The 17,130-nt window shown below is 38.7% G+C and overlaps 1 protein-coding gene across 3 annotated transcripts in view; it reads right to left on the minus strand.

The window, feature by feature from the left end:
• The window catches only part of prmt3 (protein arginine methyltransferase 3), a 45,919-nt gene that overhangs the window by 11,465 nt on the left and 17,324 nt on the right, over nt 1-17,130 (minus strand). For all 3 annotated transcript variants that reach the window (XM_086026444.1, XM_086026446.1, XM_086026445.1), the window contains 3 exons: nt 10,269-10,347; nt 5,523-5,710; nt 2,193-2,279 (listed from right to left, as the gene is read on the minus strand). In XM_086026444.1, the coding sequence (XP_085882570.1) occupies nt 2,193-2,279; nt 5,523-5,710; nt 10,269-10,347 (354 nt within the window). The remainder of the gene's footprint in view (nt 1-2,192; nt 2,280-5,522; nt 5,711-10,268; nt 10,348-17,130) is intronic.

Here is a 17,130-nt window from a genome sequence, read left to right on the forward strand (position 1 = left end):
GCATGTAAATGTAAAGACGGGTAAAGAAAGGGTGGCTGAAAAAAAGAGAGCACGAGAGGATTTATCTTGCGCGTGAGCGGCACAGACGCAGGGGTTGTGCTGTTCATTTAATGCAAGGTTAGGCAGGCTGAGCTGATGAATGGACTGTCGACAGGAGAACAAAAGCAGGCGCTCCATCATGGGGCGACAGGCACAGCAGCTCTCCCTCACCAATCCCCGAGCACTGGTCCGGGAGCAGTTCACCCTTTACACATCCTAACCTTAACTACCACTGAAGATCTGCAGACAATACTGATTCCAGATCGGTATCTTTATGACAGCAGAGCACCCCTTGTGGGGGTCAATAATCATCTGTGAATCCTGACACAAGCAGCGTTGATGCTGAAGGAGAGTACAAAGGAACAATTTAGACATACTATATACACCCTTCCTTACAGAATACCTGCATTATATACGCTTGGCTTTGGAGAGCATTAAGAAATGATACATCCCATTGTACATAAAACATTCCGAGACGCGGGCGCACTTTGATAGGCTAAATGAATGATTCTGCTTTGCAATAAAAAAAACCAAGAGAAAAGCAATTTGCAACTAGAAAAAGGAGCAAAGGCGGAAAAGGGATCCTCCCTATCCATTTTGCAGCAGTGCATATGACTCTGAAAGATTGGAGTAGAAACTAAAGAAATCTAATATATATATATATATTTTTTTTTTTAGGGCCGATACCGATTATTAGTAGTCAAGGCGACCAATAACCGATATTTGGAGCCAATATTAAGAGAAAATATTGGCATCAAAATATATATAAATACAAATATATATACACATACATAAATATACACATATATACACACACATACATATAGACATACATATACATACATATACATACACATATATACATACATACACATATATACATACATACACATATATACATACATACATACATATATACATATACATATATACATACATATATATATACATATATGAACAATGGCATGGTGTGTAATGTAGGCAGCGCACATCCACCTCCAAAGGTGAAGTTATACCAACGAAGAAGAAGCCGCTAAACCAATGAAGAAGAAACCGCTAAACCAACGAAGAAGTAGCTAACGCTAACCCAACGGAGCATACGTGCGGGCCCGCCGTCCGTGCGCCACCACTCGCGTAGATTGAGCGAGTGGCGTAGCTTTGTTCAAATAAATAACTCTTGCAATAAAATGATAACCCAATTAAACACCTGCGGACGAAGACGTGGTGTACAAGTACTTAAAAGCAAGCAGGTAAAATATGAATGCACACACGCGAATAATTAGCAAACATACACACAACGTTAGAGGCCAGATTGATTACCCATTAACGCATTACACCAAATTATGTAGCACTGCACCACAGCACAAAAGTCTGCTACACGCGTCACAATGCAGAGCATCAGAAGACATTAAAGTGAGGCGCTTCTGCTGCAGGCTGCTCACAACACAGTGAAATGTGGCTTAGTCGTTGGAGGAAGTTCAGGTGAGGGATGGGGTGGCAGGGAAAATAGGCCCATAAAGCATTTGATACACTTTTGTGTTTTTAGCTAACACTCACTGAGGACACAAGTTAATTCATGTGTTGCGGTTGACCTACACCTCAGTTTTTAGCTTCAAACTTTTCTTTTCCCAAGTCTATTTCTGTCATATATTTAGAGACGCGAAAACTTTGTTTACTGTGCGCAAAAAAAACAACAACAAAAAAAAGCCGCTCACTGTTGTGTTCATCAGCCAATACTAAAAGAAAAGTCTACTGTCCCAGCTCCCCTCCCACATGCCTATCCACCCCTGCCGGTTAAACGCTTTATTCTTGAGCACTTATTTCTTTTCGTCAAGTACAAAATGTTCTTACAAATTTCATGTGCCTCTTGCATTTTTGTTCTGCTGTATACATTATTTTAGTGTTTGTGACATCCACATAAATGCACTGACACTTTGCCACAACTAATTCTAGCTAAGCTTCTAAGCTAGTCTTTTTTTTTTTATTTGCTTTTCAATGTCTTAAACAGTTTTACTATTTAAGTGTTGTGCTTTTGCGTGTGTGAAGCAAATTGAGTTGACTTTTGAATGAAATGTGCAATTTAAATGCAGCCATCTTGTCTTGCCTCAGTGTGTGACTGGGTCATAGTCTGCCCGTGTGTTTGTGTGCATTACCGTGCAGTCTGTGGTTTTGGTAATCTTCAAGCAAAAGTCGGATGTAAACTCCAGCTCTGACAGACGCACTTTGTTGCAATCGATTGTCTGTTGAGTGAAAAAAGAAAAAAAAAAATGCAATGTTATGTTAGCATTAATGACTGTTTTTGTCTATTTCCCGTTTTGGGGGCGCTTGAATCCAAATAATATTGGCTGTAATGTCTTGGTAAACATTCTGTTTGATGTTTTAGAACACTGATTGCGCAACATAAGAACATTACATACCATTGCAACAGTAGCTAAGATTTTTTAATGGCACCGCTCCAGGTTTAAAGGGGAAGTCAAATCAAACATTTTTTTCAAGAATATATGTTCCCAGCAGGCCCACTAGTTGAAACATGGCGTTCTGATTAATTTTGCGTTTGTGGAATATAAATTAAGCAGCAAAATGCACTCGTTTTTAGCCATCTCTGGGGGGCGGCCATTTTGTCACTTCTGTCGGCCGAAAATGACATCACAACTGCTCAGTACTCAGGTAACGACCAATCACGGCTGAGCTGTTTTCTGAATTTGAGCCGTGATTGGTCGTTGGGATCAGTTGCGATGTCATTTTCTGTCGAGAAAAGACAAAATGGCCGCCCCCAGAGATGGCTAAAAACGAGTGGATTAACACTTTTTCCACACACGCAATATTTATCAGAATGCCTCGTTTCAACTGGTGGGCTTGCATAGAACATATTCTTGAAAAAAACATTTTTTTGTTGACTTCCAACGTGCATCCAATCCTAAAATGCAATTGGGGCGCAGGAGAGTAGATAGACCTGACTTCAAATGACACTCAAAATAAAATCCCAACATTTAATTGGAGCTCAATACCCACTGAAAACAGCCCATCAAAAAGGTTGGTACATACAATATACATTGCACCTTGATAGAAACACGAGGCAAAATGGCGGCCACAGAACATGAAAAGTAATGCAGAGCCGGTTCAATGCAGCTTGAAATGGTTTCGGGTTTAACTTTCCTCAATTTGTCCTCGTTGTTCTCACTGAGAGAAAAAAAAAAGAAAAAAAAAAAAAAAGAGAAAAGTCATCAGGCTTGCATAATATATAATTCCAAGAGAGGGCTCTCAATTTTACGGAGTGGCAGTCAGCCTTAATAGAATGTTATTGGATTGTATCAATGAGAGGCAATGGATGAGAGTCGGCGTAATTTGGGGAGAGGGGCTGTCTATTTGTCACTTGGAGGGGAGAAACTATCGATTAGAGGATTCAAATTCCATTACATCAAGTTCTGCTCTCATTCATCACATCCACACATGGGCGGAGGACATGCTACTTAGCAAACAGGCCAACCGAAGACAAAAAGGCATAATGGTATTAGAGATTAGAGGAGGAGAGTGCACCGCGACACGAAAAGACACTAAAGAGGTAACTATGTTTCGGTGTGGAACCGCTTTGACTTTCTTTAATCTCGGTGCTCAACTCTCTGTTTCGTAAAGTGCTTTATTCACAGCATGCCCAGCGTAAAAAAGTATGAAAGTTTCTTTAAGAGGATCCTCAACTTTTTGTAATAATGTGTTTCATTTGTAACGTCCTCATTATAACCACTGAATCTGTTATCGGAATATTCAGTCAACCAAGTTACCACTCTACCTATGAATAATTTTAGTTAAAATGGTCTTCATCTTTTATAGGCCAGGCCTGTTCAAGTGAGCTATCACTTCATTATTCAGTGCAGTGTTACTGCGACCTTAAAGAATTTAAAGCCGAAGTCAACCCAAAAATTCTTTTTACAAGATGTTCTATGCAGGCCCACTAGTCGAAACATGGCATTCTGATTAACCCATTTAGGCCGGGAGAGCATTGCCACATTTCTACCACTAGAGGGAGCGCTATTGCGTGACCCTACCTTTACAGCCAGGAAAGAAGATTTTTTTTTTTTTTTTTTTTTTTTTAATCAATTCTCGGTCTCTTAACCAATGAAATGCATCAGAATATACGTGCGACGGTGTCGTGAGCCGTCGTAGTATATCGCAGAATTTTTTCAAGCAGTAACGGCGGACGCGGACGATAGCGGGAGTTCTGAAGTAAGTGACGGTACTGATATGGATGACACGCTTGTGGACTTTGAACCAATGGAACGAGTCAATCATGATATATGGTTAGGACACGTTTGTAGACGATATCGACGGCTTCGAGACACAATAGAGGATGGTAATTATCACTTGATTTTTTAAATTGAAAATAGTGCTTCTCTTGTACTGACACTATTTTTCCATTTTTCATCGAAACAGTCAATAATAATAAACTCGGGCCTGTGTGAAAAGCTTCCCTCTGGAATGACCTCCCATTGGTTGTTAGGCAAGCTCCCTCTCTGTCCATTTTTAAAACCCGGTTGAAGACACATTTCTGTTCTCTGGCTTTTGATCAGACCTGAAATTTTCGGCTCTTTTCCGGCGTCAATTGTATATAGTGTTTTATGTTAACTTATTGGCTTTATTTATGTATATTTTTATTATCTATATTTATATAATACATGTATCACAGCCTTTTATTGTTTTTTATTTATTGTATTGTTTGTAAAGTGCTTTGTTACAGCTCTAGCTGTTAAGAAATGCGCTATATAAATAAAATTGTATTGTACCTCGGGGGTGCCATTTTGACACTTCTGTCGACGGAAAATGACATCACAGTCAATTGTATATAGTGTTTTATATTAATTTATTGATCAAAACTTGTGTAATATGGCCTTTTTGTTGTTTATTATTTTTATTATTTATTGTTTATAAAGTGCTTTGTTACAGCTCCAGCTGTTATAAAATGCGCTATATAAATAACATTGTGTTGTATATTGGATTGTATAAACAGAATTGTAAACAGAATGCCGTGTTTAGACTAGTGGGGGCGCAAACAATATATTACTGTGAAGAAAATGTTGGGGTTGACTTCCACTTTAATGAGTTGTCATTATTTCTGTGCCAGTTATCGTGAATAACTGGTGTGGGCCGAGTATCCGTCTTTCACAGTTCTTTAATCGGGCCCACAGAGCATTTATCAAGAGTCTTGTGATGTTTGGTGTATTTATTAGATTTCCCCCCCCCCCCCCCCCCATCAGTAAACCATCTCACTGGTTTACTGTAAGTAATGCAAACAGTAAAACATTTTAAATATTCAGTTAACATATTTTTTATTTTAGAAAACAATTGGCTAATTCTAAACTAACGATAACGCATGAGAATCGAACAATAAAACGATAATAGAAAATGAAACGTGGCCCTTGAGCACAAAAGTTTGACGACTCGCTCCTCGTACGCCCTTACACCCGCAATCAATTCTGAAGAACGTTTACCTGTACGACCGTAGGTTGGGAGATGAGCGAGTCTGCATCCAACACTTGCACGACAGCCTCTGGCACGACGATCTTCTTCATGCATGACATGTTGAAGCCATACACATCATCCCAGAATGCAATGCACTCTTGGTGCTTCTTTTTATCTCCCACTGCTGCAACGCTGATGTTACAAAGGTCTGGGTAGACTGAGGAGACCGGAGGAACAAAGAAAAGACAAGCGCTGATTAATTAGCAATTGAAAAAAAAAAAAACACATTCATAACCAAGATCAACATTAAAAGTTAAGGGAAACTAGCACTGGCAGTTGCTTACTTCTCTTCTCTACATTATAAAAGAAAAAAGCAATTGCTCCAATTTAATTTGTCTTCATATTTTCCATGAGCCGCTCACCTCCACAAATAAGATCAACTACAGAAGACCAAAAGGGAAGAGAAGGCGAGCTTGATGCCCTCAATTTTGAAGGTTTCCAAAGCATTAAACAACTAATTGGAGAACGCCTTAAAGTCCCGTGGGCGGGGTATGTTCCATCAATTTCCTGAAGCAATAGCAATGACAAAATATGGTCTGGCCTGCTTTTTGTCCTACTTACAAACTCCATACTGCATTCCATTACATTATACAGCCTATTTAAAGCGCAGCAGTTTGTATTAAATATCTTTTAATGTGTTTTCACATATGATGTATTGGTGTGGTTTCACCGCTGGGTGACAATATCACATCTAAGACGACGGCACCCCTACTGTGAACCAGCATTAGCCACGAAAGAGGCCTAGGGCCAAACTTACAGGGAAAAAAATAAATAATAATAATAAAAAAACGACTAACTCACGCGGAATATGCTGATTTGAGCCGACACTACAGCGGCCCTGAAGTGTCAAACACAACAGCAAATTAAAAAAAAAAAAAAAGCAAATTGAGAAACGCAACAAACGAGAGCTATAAAGAGCCCTCACAAGTCACGTTGGGCACTGGCGCTCTGGGATATTGGCACGCTGGGCTACAGGCAAATAGGAATTGAAATTTATTGAAAATGGCACAATAGACCTGTAACATATAGAATTGTTGCCAGGCCTTATGTGTGTGCAAATTTGAATGAGTTTTCGCTCATGTTTAGACCCTCATCTGTGGTCCCTATTCTAGGTTTCTCCTTTTTTTTCCCCAAAATGGGATTTTGAGCGTTTCCCTTGCCTGGTTGGGGAGTTTGGATCATGGGATGTCACCAATATTTGTCAACTATAAGCCTGAGAAGCTGTTTGAAATCTTTTTGTGAGGGTTATGGTTAGGTTAAGCGGTGGAGAAAAAAATAGTCATGCTAGGAAAAAAAAAAAAAATGACTGCATGTTCGAATCAGCATGACCGTTTTAATTTTAATCAGCAAAAACAATGTTTTTTTTCAAATTGTTCCCTGTGTTATATAATCCCACATACACAATATCTATGACTGCACATATTCAGAAATGATATGAGCATAGCTTGTAAACAAAATGCTATTAAAGAAACACCAGAAATTTCACTCTTTTCTGTCGAAGAAATATCTTGAGTTTCACGTGCATTTTTTTTTTTGGTGCATTTTTGAAAAAAAAAAAAAAATTACAGCTCAGTGATGATGTGTGCAAATTACAAGGTGAGCCAGGATGAATGAATTTTTCATTAGCTTTTTTTCTGTCTGAAAGATGATTATGCTAATCAAACTGACGTAATTCAGCGCAAAAATTGTCTTAGAAACAAGGTACATTACAAATACAACAAGGTGAGCAGAATATATGCTCCGCACTAGTTACGTTGCATTTCATGTCTTTTTATTTTTATAAAATTGAAAACACCCTCTGGTAATGATTATGCAGGAGTATTTTTTTTTTAATATCTTGCTATTAAGCCTTCACTTCTTTAGCCCTACAAAGAGTCTAATAAAGCGCTTTATAGGGGGTAAAAAAAAAAAATAATTGAGCAGAAAAAAAAAAAAAAGGCAGTTCAAACAACCTTGGCTGTAGGCTACTACCTACAAGAGCAAATGTCTAATTTTCTATCATTGGGAAAAATATAACCTGTCCAGTAGGCATGTTCAATTTATTTTGCTCGGCATATGGGTTGCCGTTCAGCCTCACATAACCTTCAACACACCGGTCCATAAATTGCGAGGATGAATGGTGACAGCTCAGCGATGGGCATCTCATGGTCTCTCATTATTAGCTCACGCCTCTGCTCATGACCATGTGAGTGTCACCATACCTAATGATGGTGTTTGCACACTTGCAAATACAGAAACATCGTTTTACGCCGATTACTGAAGCGAGAGAGTGATCGTGAGGACCGGGGTGGGAGTGGGCTTTTTGATGATTTGGCAAAATTTGCCACCGGCTTAGTTGAAAAATGCACCGCTAAAGCAATGGAGACAAAAAAAAAAATAAAAAAAAAGTTGAGCAGGCGAAGGAGGGGTTACTGTACTGCGAATGGAAAGGGGGAAACGACTAAGAGGAAGGGGCACACTGGTGTCCCCAGATTCATGGCTTTGACATCTGCGTCCTTCTCGACTCGCTGCTCTCAGCCCGTTTGTCATGCCCCCCCCCCGCCACTACACTTGCTCTCTTGAGCCCCCCTCATTGGTCGGCTGTGAACGAGTAGATGGTGAGGGAGGGAGTGGGGAGGGGGGGGGAACAGATCCCTTTTCCCAGGGCACTGTGCTGTGCAAGGCAAGCTGAGGCATACTTGAAGAGATACTTCCCTAATTTTGCAATTTTCAGCAGTAAAAAAAAAAGAATATTTTGTCTAGAATGAATTTGATAACGTCATTATTTTCATGTGCAATCAAATATCTTTGAAATGGCATTTTGGCACTTTGTGTCGATTAAAAATGACATCACGTGTTGAGGGCTCAGACAATCATGGCTCAGCTTGTGAATGTTAGGTCATTCATTGTCTTTTTAAATCAGTCAAAATATCTGGCACAATAGGCAATGATTTTCAAATCTGAGTCACTGATTAGATCACACATAGGCAAAGTATAGTCCGCAAGCCACATCAGGCCTGTCCACAGACATGTTAAGTCAACATTAACTCATTCGCTGCCATTGACGGATTTACTTGTCTTTTCACAGTCCAGCCATTCAATCGTGGGAACTTATTTATATTTTTTTCTATTTCGTTTCAAACGTTGGGGTAAAATACGGTCTGAAAATGTCTGGCAGTGAATGAGTTAAAGTTAAAATGTGTGTTTTTATTTCAAAAGTTGTGCTTCTAGTATTTTGATTTGCACGTAGGTTATTTTATGCTATTTTTTTTTTTTTTTAAATGTTTTCCCTTTTTGGCTTCCAATTGAGTTGTACAGGTTATAGGTCATGTTAAATGGGGGAAAAGTTTTTAAATGATTTATATTAATGTCATCACAAAAAACAGGCATTTGAACAGGGGTGTGTAGACTTTTTGTATCCACTGTCTACATGAAGTTAACCAAACTCCATACAAAATATTCGTTTTTCATAAGGCTACGGCATGCACAAACAGATTGGCTGTAGGTAAGCTTTTAAACTAAAGCATTCAATGTCTTTCAAGTACATTAAAGAACGGTGTGAGGAATTACAGGCACTCAGAAAAAGATTACTGGTAGGAAAGTAAAAAAAAAAAAAATGTTTTGTATCATACTTTCTAAAAAAAATTTTCTTCAATCAACTGAAATTATATTACATCGAAGTCCTCGATCGAATTATTTTCAATCCCATTTTTAAAAAAATTTTGACCATTAAGCTATTGCAAGAAAGATGATGGCAGAGAACCAATACACTACCGCCACACTGTGAACACGTTTCTCTTCCTTCCACAGGAGACATTAATTGAATAGCCACGAGTGGACATAATGATGGCAGTTACAATGAATTCCCAGTGGAATGAATTGTTCCCCTTCAGCTGTTTGGCGCAACTCCTATTAGTCTCACCCTGATTAGTGGGCTGGCTCATTATTGTGTACAAGTCATGCACCAGTGCATTTTCATACAGACATGAATAAAATCTAGAATAAGTAATATGGCAACTTCAGTGCTGTGTACATTTGGAAGAATTGTGGGGGTGGGTTAGTATATTTGCTTTCAGCATTACATTAAAAAAAAATTACATTTTTCGGACTATAAGTCACACTTTTTTTTTCAGATTGTGGCTGGTCCTGCGATTTATACTAAGGTGCGACTTATAGATTAAATTTAGATCTCGGACTGGCATCCAATATCTCCGTTCCCTTATCATCTTGACGTCAGCGGTTCTGGTTGGAAATGTTTTTCTTTTTATTTGAAACTGTCTTACCTTAACTAGAATCCTGCGTCACATTGTAGCCAAAGATAGAATCTTAGTTGGTTATTCTCAGAGCTGGGCATCGTCTTCTTCCTCCATTTTAGCCATTTGAACTCATTCACTGCCATTGACGCATTTATTTGTCATTTCACAGTCCAGCCAATCAATCCCCAGAACGTATTTATACATTTTTCAAATTTTTCAATCGTTAGGGTAAAAGAGGGTTTGAAAATGTCTAGCAGTGAATGAGTTAATCTAAAATAACCTGTTCGCTGCCATCAACACGATTAAGGACCGGGGAACAATCTGAGAGGCACTGTTCTTGGTCTCAGTTTTTATAAAATACATTTCTCCTAAAAAATTCAAACTATGTTTTTTTCTGATCCGTGGCAAGTGTGACTTATACTCCGGAGCCAAGTCTAAAAATACAGTAGAAAAAAATGACTCAGGAAACAGTTTAACTACCTGAACCACCATCATCCAAATAGAGGTCTCTGGCCACCAAGACAGAGTCCAACATGGACTCAAATAGCAAAAAGTAACCCTGCGAAAGACAAAATGGCAGGAATTAAATCCATGTCACATTCTCATAAGTACAGCTCAAACATTTAGGATACAAAAAAAAAGGCCTACACCATTTTGGTACAAACATGTATACTGAATAACCCAATTCGTTTATTCAGGAGCAATGGAAACCTGAATTCACTACGACCATGAAAGGCACAACATTCCTCAACACTGTCTTCAACAAAACACCCAAATTTGACCCTGAGACGACGTACTGTTCTGCTCCAGCAGATAATACATTAACCGTGGTATTATTTCATTAATGCTGAAATTGCGTTTTGTCGACATCATGTCGGTTTCTGCTGACAAATGGCTTTTTCTACCCGTTATCACTCTAACCAGCCGATCGGCTAACAACCTAATTCACTACATTACGTTTGACGTCAATATCTGAGGCGCTCAGTCTTTTAACCAATTCAACCAATCTTGTTCAACCAATCTAGAAAGAAAGGTCTCTCCAAAACTTGTAGCACATACTATTTGATCATTTATTTCTTACCACTGTGGAATATCATCCTTTCACATGGCGCACAATAACTGCTAACTACTTTTACCAGTTTGTTTACTATTCTTATGTGCATGTACATTTCTGCATTAAACATTATTTGTCCATTTTTTTTTCTTCATTATTTCATATTATTGCATTAGCAGTAAATATTTTTGGCTCCAAGGAGTAGCAACCTCAAATTTCGATGTATTGTATAAACAATGACAAGGATGATTCTAATTTGGATCAAAACAACAACAACAAACTTACTGGTAAGCCCTTTAGGAAGAATATAATGACTAAACATTTTTTGTCCTTTTTCTCTATCATTTCATATTGCATTAGCAGTAAATATTTTTGGCTCCAAGGAGTAGCAACCTCAAATTTCATTGGATTGTATAAACAATGACAAGGATGATTCTCATTTGGATCGAAACAACAACAACAAACTTAGCGGTAAGTCTAAATAACTGGGCAGTAAGATAATGACACACATTTCTTTTTTTCTAATAATGATGCTGACAGATAATCCCTTTAGGAAGAATACAATGACTCACAAGATTAACTTCTGCAGTGAAAATGTGAACCTCCGTTCTTGCTTTCTTTTTTAAAAGAATAATAAGATGTTTTTTTTTTTTTTTTTCTGATTTTGCACAGTAAACCATCAATAATACTGAGAATTACATGCATTGGACTGTTCCTCTTTTATGAGGGCACATAGGCGACAGATAGCAAACTTAAACTCAACAGGGCAAGCATATGAGTGTGTGATGACGATGCTTTTTAATACGTGACAAAGAAATTCTGGACAAGGGGTATAACCCTAGCAATAAGTAGGTTTGGGGACAGCTAAATAGTAATCAACTGAGATAAGCGATACGAGTTAATATTCAAATTAGGACAGCATTTCATTGAAGGGGTGAGAGAAAGGAGGGAACAAACAAAGGGAAGCAACAATGATTTATAACTCTGACCTCATAAATCACCACCACCGGCATCAAGGTTCAGAACCGATAAAACTATGACGGTGGTGATGCAAACAAACCCGAACCAACCGGCATGTTACTTTTCTTGTTTGTCGATGCTGTATTGGTCCCGATCCAAAGTCTGATGCACTCAATGTTGCTGACTACGGTCCACTCAATGACCTTAACGCTGTACCGTTTTTAAAACCCTCGCACAGCGTACGCCGGCCTCATAATTTAGTGCCAATTTCACGGGACACTGCCTCACTTGAAGGAAAAAAGGGATATGAGACAGAGACCTGTGAGAAGAGTCACACCTTAATGGTCAATCGTGGTCCAGGATTACTGCCCCCCCCCCGCCCCCCCCCCTACCTTCACAATGTTCCACACCCAACAATTTTATGAATTTAAATATTAATTAGCGACGGCCACTTCATTACGGGGTGCTTTGCACTTTATGTACATGTTGTATATGATATAATATGAGTTGGGGTGAAGCGTTGCCGAAAGACACGCGCACGTACGCTTCCCCCCCCCCCCCCCCCCAAGCAGTGTGAAAGCATCGAATGCACAACTCCAGCAGCTTTGTGGCGCTAATATGACGACGTGTGAAGCAAGAGCCAAGTTCAGGAAGCCACGGTTGCGCGAATGACATACTGCCGTATAGCCACTTTGCATTTACATAAGAGACTAATGAAAACCCTAATGAGAACGGGCTAAAACAGCTTATACACAGTAACAAAATTAGCATATAAAACACATCTCCCAGTGGCCTCACATACTGTGCTCAAGCACGTCTAAGTTTGTACCAACACAAAAATAAAAATAGAAAACACTCTTTCACAGCTTTGTTACATTTGTCCGGATTGCTTTTCCACAAACTCACCTTGACCCAAAAGGTTCCGTTTCTCGACAGTATTCTTTTTCCAAACGCACGAGATAACTGTTTTCAACCAAGGTAGGTCAATGACCTGTGCTGAGCCAGCAAAAACTACCAGGCTTCGGGAAAACATTTTATGTGACGGTGAAGGGTGAGGAAGGGTTTTTTCAATCCTTTTCGGACAAGCAGAACATCTTGTCGTCACCCTTTTTGGCAATCGCTCAACATTTTTTTTTTCGATTACTTCAATTGTGTATTGGAACAGGTCATTGGGTAAAAGCTACAGTTTAAAAAGCCTAACATTGACATCCAATGTTTTAGTATTAGTATTTTCTGTCCCAATAACAAACTAAAAAGTAAACCACTCCTATTGTGGGGAGAAAAAAAAAAAACATTAACTCATTCACTGCCATTGATAAATTTACTTGTCTTTTCACAGTCCAACCATTATATCCCAGTAATTTACTTATATTTTTTTTTCAATTTTTTTTTTTCCAAACGTGAGGGTAAAAGAGGGTCTGAAAATGTGAATGAGTGAATGAGTTAAGAAGGCCATGTTATGATTTTGGAAAAAAAAAAAAAAAAAGATGCACAAAGGCACTGGACACTTGCATTACTTTTCTGGTATTATGACCATTGGACACTCTCACAAGAATGTGTTACAATAGACAATCTGCATCAGCAGTTTGCACTCCACTCTTCTCCTGCATTCAAAACACATCTGCCTCAATTACTGCAGATCATCATCACTCACAGTCCCAGGAGTGCCAGAGCAAAATAAAAGAGATGGCCTGTGTGCATGGATCTGTGTGTCTGGAAGTGTGTATGGGAGGGCCGGCATGCTTCATTAAATACAGAGGGCAGGGCCGGTATGTCAGCAAGATTCTTCTATAGGACTCTGTGGTCAGATGACACCGAATTAACATAAACATATCATACGTATTACTGTGACAGATTCCACGTGTCATCGCTTGGTGACCGAACATTGAACAGGTTCGAATAAAAAGGGGAATAAAGTACTGTAACTCAACGGAGGGAATTGTAGTTTTTTTTTTTTTCCCACTCGAGTCATTTTAATTCAAGGTTTACTCTAACGGTATGCAAATATGAGCAATAAAAGTACTGTACTGTACTTACAAAGTCTATTGTCATACATTCATAATTTTTAGTTAACGAGGAGAGCAGCCATCTTATATTACAGATGCAGCATTATTAGTATGGGTTCAATATCAACTTGTTAGCTAGGTCTTAGCTTGCCCAATGCACCGATTGGATGATTTTTATTTACAAATCCCACATAACCAAAGGCTTGGGAGAGTTGCTTCACAAATGTATTCTGATAGCTACTAGATACCTGTTAAAAATAATGTGGTCAGTATGAATCCAAGTATCATAATACAACTATGATCTATTTTATATTGATTTTTACGTCTACATTACTCCAATACCAAATAAACCGATAAGGACAAAATAAAATATATACTTATGTATATTTTCTGATATTTTCTTTCTTATGTTGAATTAAACCATAGCCAGAAGGAAGGGAAGTTTGGCTCTTTTCCGACATGATTATGTAAATGGTCAACACTGTATTTTCTTTATTTCACATTTATTTATTTAATCAATCTTCCTTTCACTGTTAGTGACTTAAAGTGAAAGTCAACCCAAACATATTTTTTTCAAGAATATGTTCTATGCAAGCCCATTAGTTGAAACAAGGCAATATGATTAATATGAAATATGAGTTAATCAGCAAAATCCACCCGAAATATCCACCCCAAAATCTCAGGGGGCGGCCATTTTGTCATTTCTCAGATAACGATCAATCATGGCTCACCTGTTTTCTGAAGCTGAGCTATGATTGGTCGTTATCTGAGCCCTAAGGGTGTGTGATGTCATTTTCAGTCGGCAGAAGTGACAAAATGGCCGCCCCCAGGGATGGCTAAAAACGGGTGGATTTTGATGCTTAACTCATATTCCACAAACACAATACAAATCAAAATGCTGTGTTTCAACTAGTGGGCCTGCATAGAACATATTCTTGAAAAAAATTATGTTTGTGTAGACTTCCGCTTAAAATAATGCCCCTTTTGGGCTTAGTAAAGTGAAAAAAAAATCATATGGAGCCACAGCATTGTTTTTCTGGGCCAGGAACTGTCAGATGCACAGGACATAGTGAGCATTGGCGTCGTCATGGTGAAGCAGCCATGTGCTGCTCTGCCACAACTCTCGCCTCTTCTCGATCACTAAATAGAGCAAATGCCACAGGTTCACCTTTGTGGACATGCTGGTTGATAGTCCGGCCATGATTGTAGGGAAAAAAAATAGTAGTTTAGGTTTGAAATACATCTCGCGATAAGACTCTTAAGACTTTTGATGCACCAAGCAGCTATAAACCATCTGACGTGTTGCAACCGATGAATCAACATTTTACATTAGACACACCTGTGAACCTATCAAGTGAGTGTGCGTGACGTGAGTGATTGACAGTAAGACAGACAAAAGACTGGAAGAGTGATGACTTCCATTCTCTTCTGAGGCAGGTAATGCTCTCAGTGCCCATAATGAGGCCAAAGGAGGGGCAGCTATTAATTTACCTGCTGACACACGCACATTCATCTGACGTGATGAATTGTGACAAGTTGGAATTTGTGCATTTAAAGTTTTCCAGTTGCACCGCAACATTCGATCAAGTAGATACGACTAGTCCTTTTCAATGAAAACTGCCATGCATACAAACAAACACTCGTGCTGTCAATCAATTCATTTTTTTTAAAATAAATGAATTGCAAAGTTTTCCATAATTGATAGCAATTGTTCCTATTTTTCAAATACATTTTTTTACGAAGCTTGGAACAGATATTTAGCTTGGAATTAATGTGGGAAAAAAATTACAATTATATTTCCATTGAAAGACTGCTCTAATAGCGCTCTTTGATCTTTGAATAAGATTATTTTTCCTTTAAAATACAACTGTTGGACGATACAACAAATACATCCAATAATATGGTATTTGAATTTGGCTTTGCAAAGTGCGCAAATTGTTTTGGAATTCTCCAAAGAGCTGTCGAGCAACATTTCAAAGTACCCGTAAAACTATGTAAAAGTCTGTTTTTGCAACAGTGACTCTCCTCTGAGTTTGGCTGCAAAGTGAGCAGAGGTCAGCCGTCACAGGAAGTAAATAAAACTAAGTTAACTGAGTTATTTTTTTTTTTCTAATGCGTTATAAAATTTAAATTAATCTCCATAGTTAATGCTTGAACTTTGACAGCCCTAGTTGTTACCATTAAATCATTTCCATTTCCAACGTTTCTGGTAAAGTCCTGCCATAACACATGTTCTTGCTTAGGAACCAATATCATCCACATTTCCAATGCTTTTTAAAATTTAAATTAATCTCCACATTTAAGGCTTTAACTTTGACAGCCATCGTTATTATTTACAAAAACATTCCTATCAACATTAACAATCATGAGACTAGTGTATTACTAATCGGCATTTATTTATTCAAACAATTGTATTGGCAACACTTGTTCATAACTCGTTCGCTGCCATTGATGAATTTACCCGTCTTTTCACAGTTCAGCCATTCAATCCCAGGAATTTGTCTTTACATTTTTTTTCTATTTTTTTTCAAACGTTTGGGTAAAAGCGGGTCTGAAAAGGTCTGGCAGTGAATGAATTAGTGTAGAGCCAGCACAGTTTATTGCGCATCAAAACTGGTAGGTGTGCAAGCTTCATGTACATGAACATAACTCAGCATCTGCTGTTAATACCTTGTACATGCGGTAGGTACACTTGGGAGTTGAGTTGTTCATGAGAACATCCGTTCATTCTCCACCGTAATGCGTTTTAGAATGTACACTGCCTTGAAAAGAAAAATAAACATTTTGTTCTCTATTAGCATACGTAGGTGCGACGCTAAAGCAACACTACCAAGTGTGCAGGCCTCTCCCCTGTGATTGATCTTGCCGCGAGTCTTTATCTAGTCTTTTGGGACCTCATGATCGCCACCAGCCCTCTGGTCTCTTAACTGATTCTCAGTGTTTGTTTTTCGGTGTGCCAAGAGAGCGGAGCGATCAATGGTGTGAGTTATGAAATGACAGCGGCGCTACTCAAAACAGTCTTTCAAACACTACGGAGGCAGACGGACGGACGCTCATCCGCCTCCTCCTCCTCCATCACCATCACCACTGACACGGCACATTCATCACACACCTCTGTCCATTAGTCCTGTTAACACTGTCCCCTGTGCACATTAACGGCACTGACAACTGTAAATGAACTGTATGATTCCCTTTTGCTCCATAACTGACTGTACTGACAAAGAAAGTAACATTGCTTCACAACAGAGTGTGCCGTTTTAATCTATAAAGCAACACAACCCTGGATTTGGGATCACAAAATCATACGATGTCAAAGTTTGTC

This window comes from Filicampus tigris, chromosome 3, assembly GCF_054856515.1.
Source record: "Filicampus tigris isolate MCC_2025a chromosome 3, RoL_Ftig_1.0, whole genome shotgun sequence".
Lineage (NCBI taxonomy): Eukaryota > Metazoa > Chordata > Actinopteri > Syngnathiformes > Syngnathidae > Filicampus > Filicampus tigris.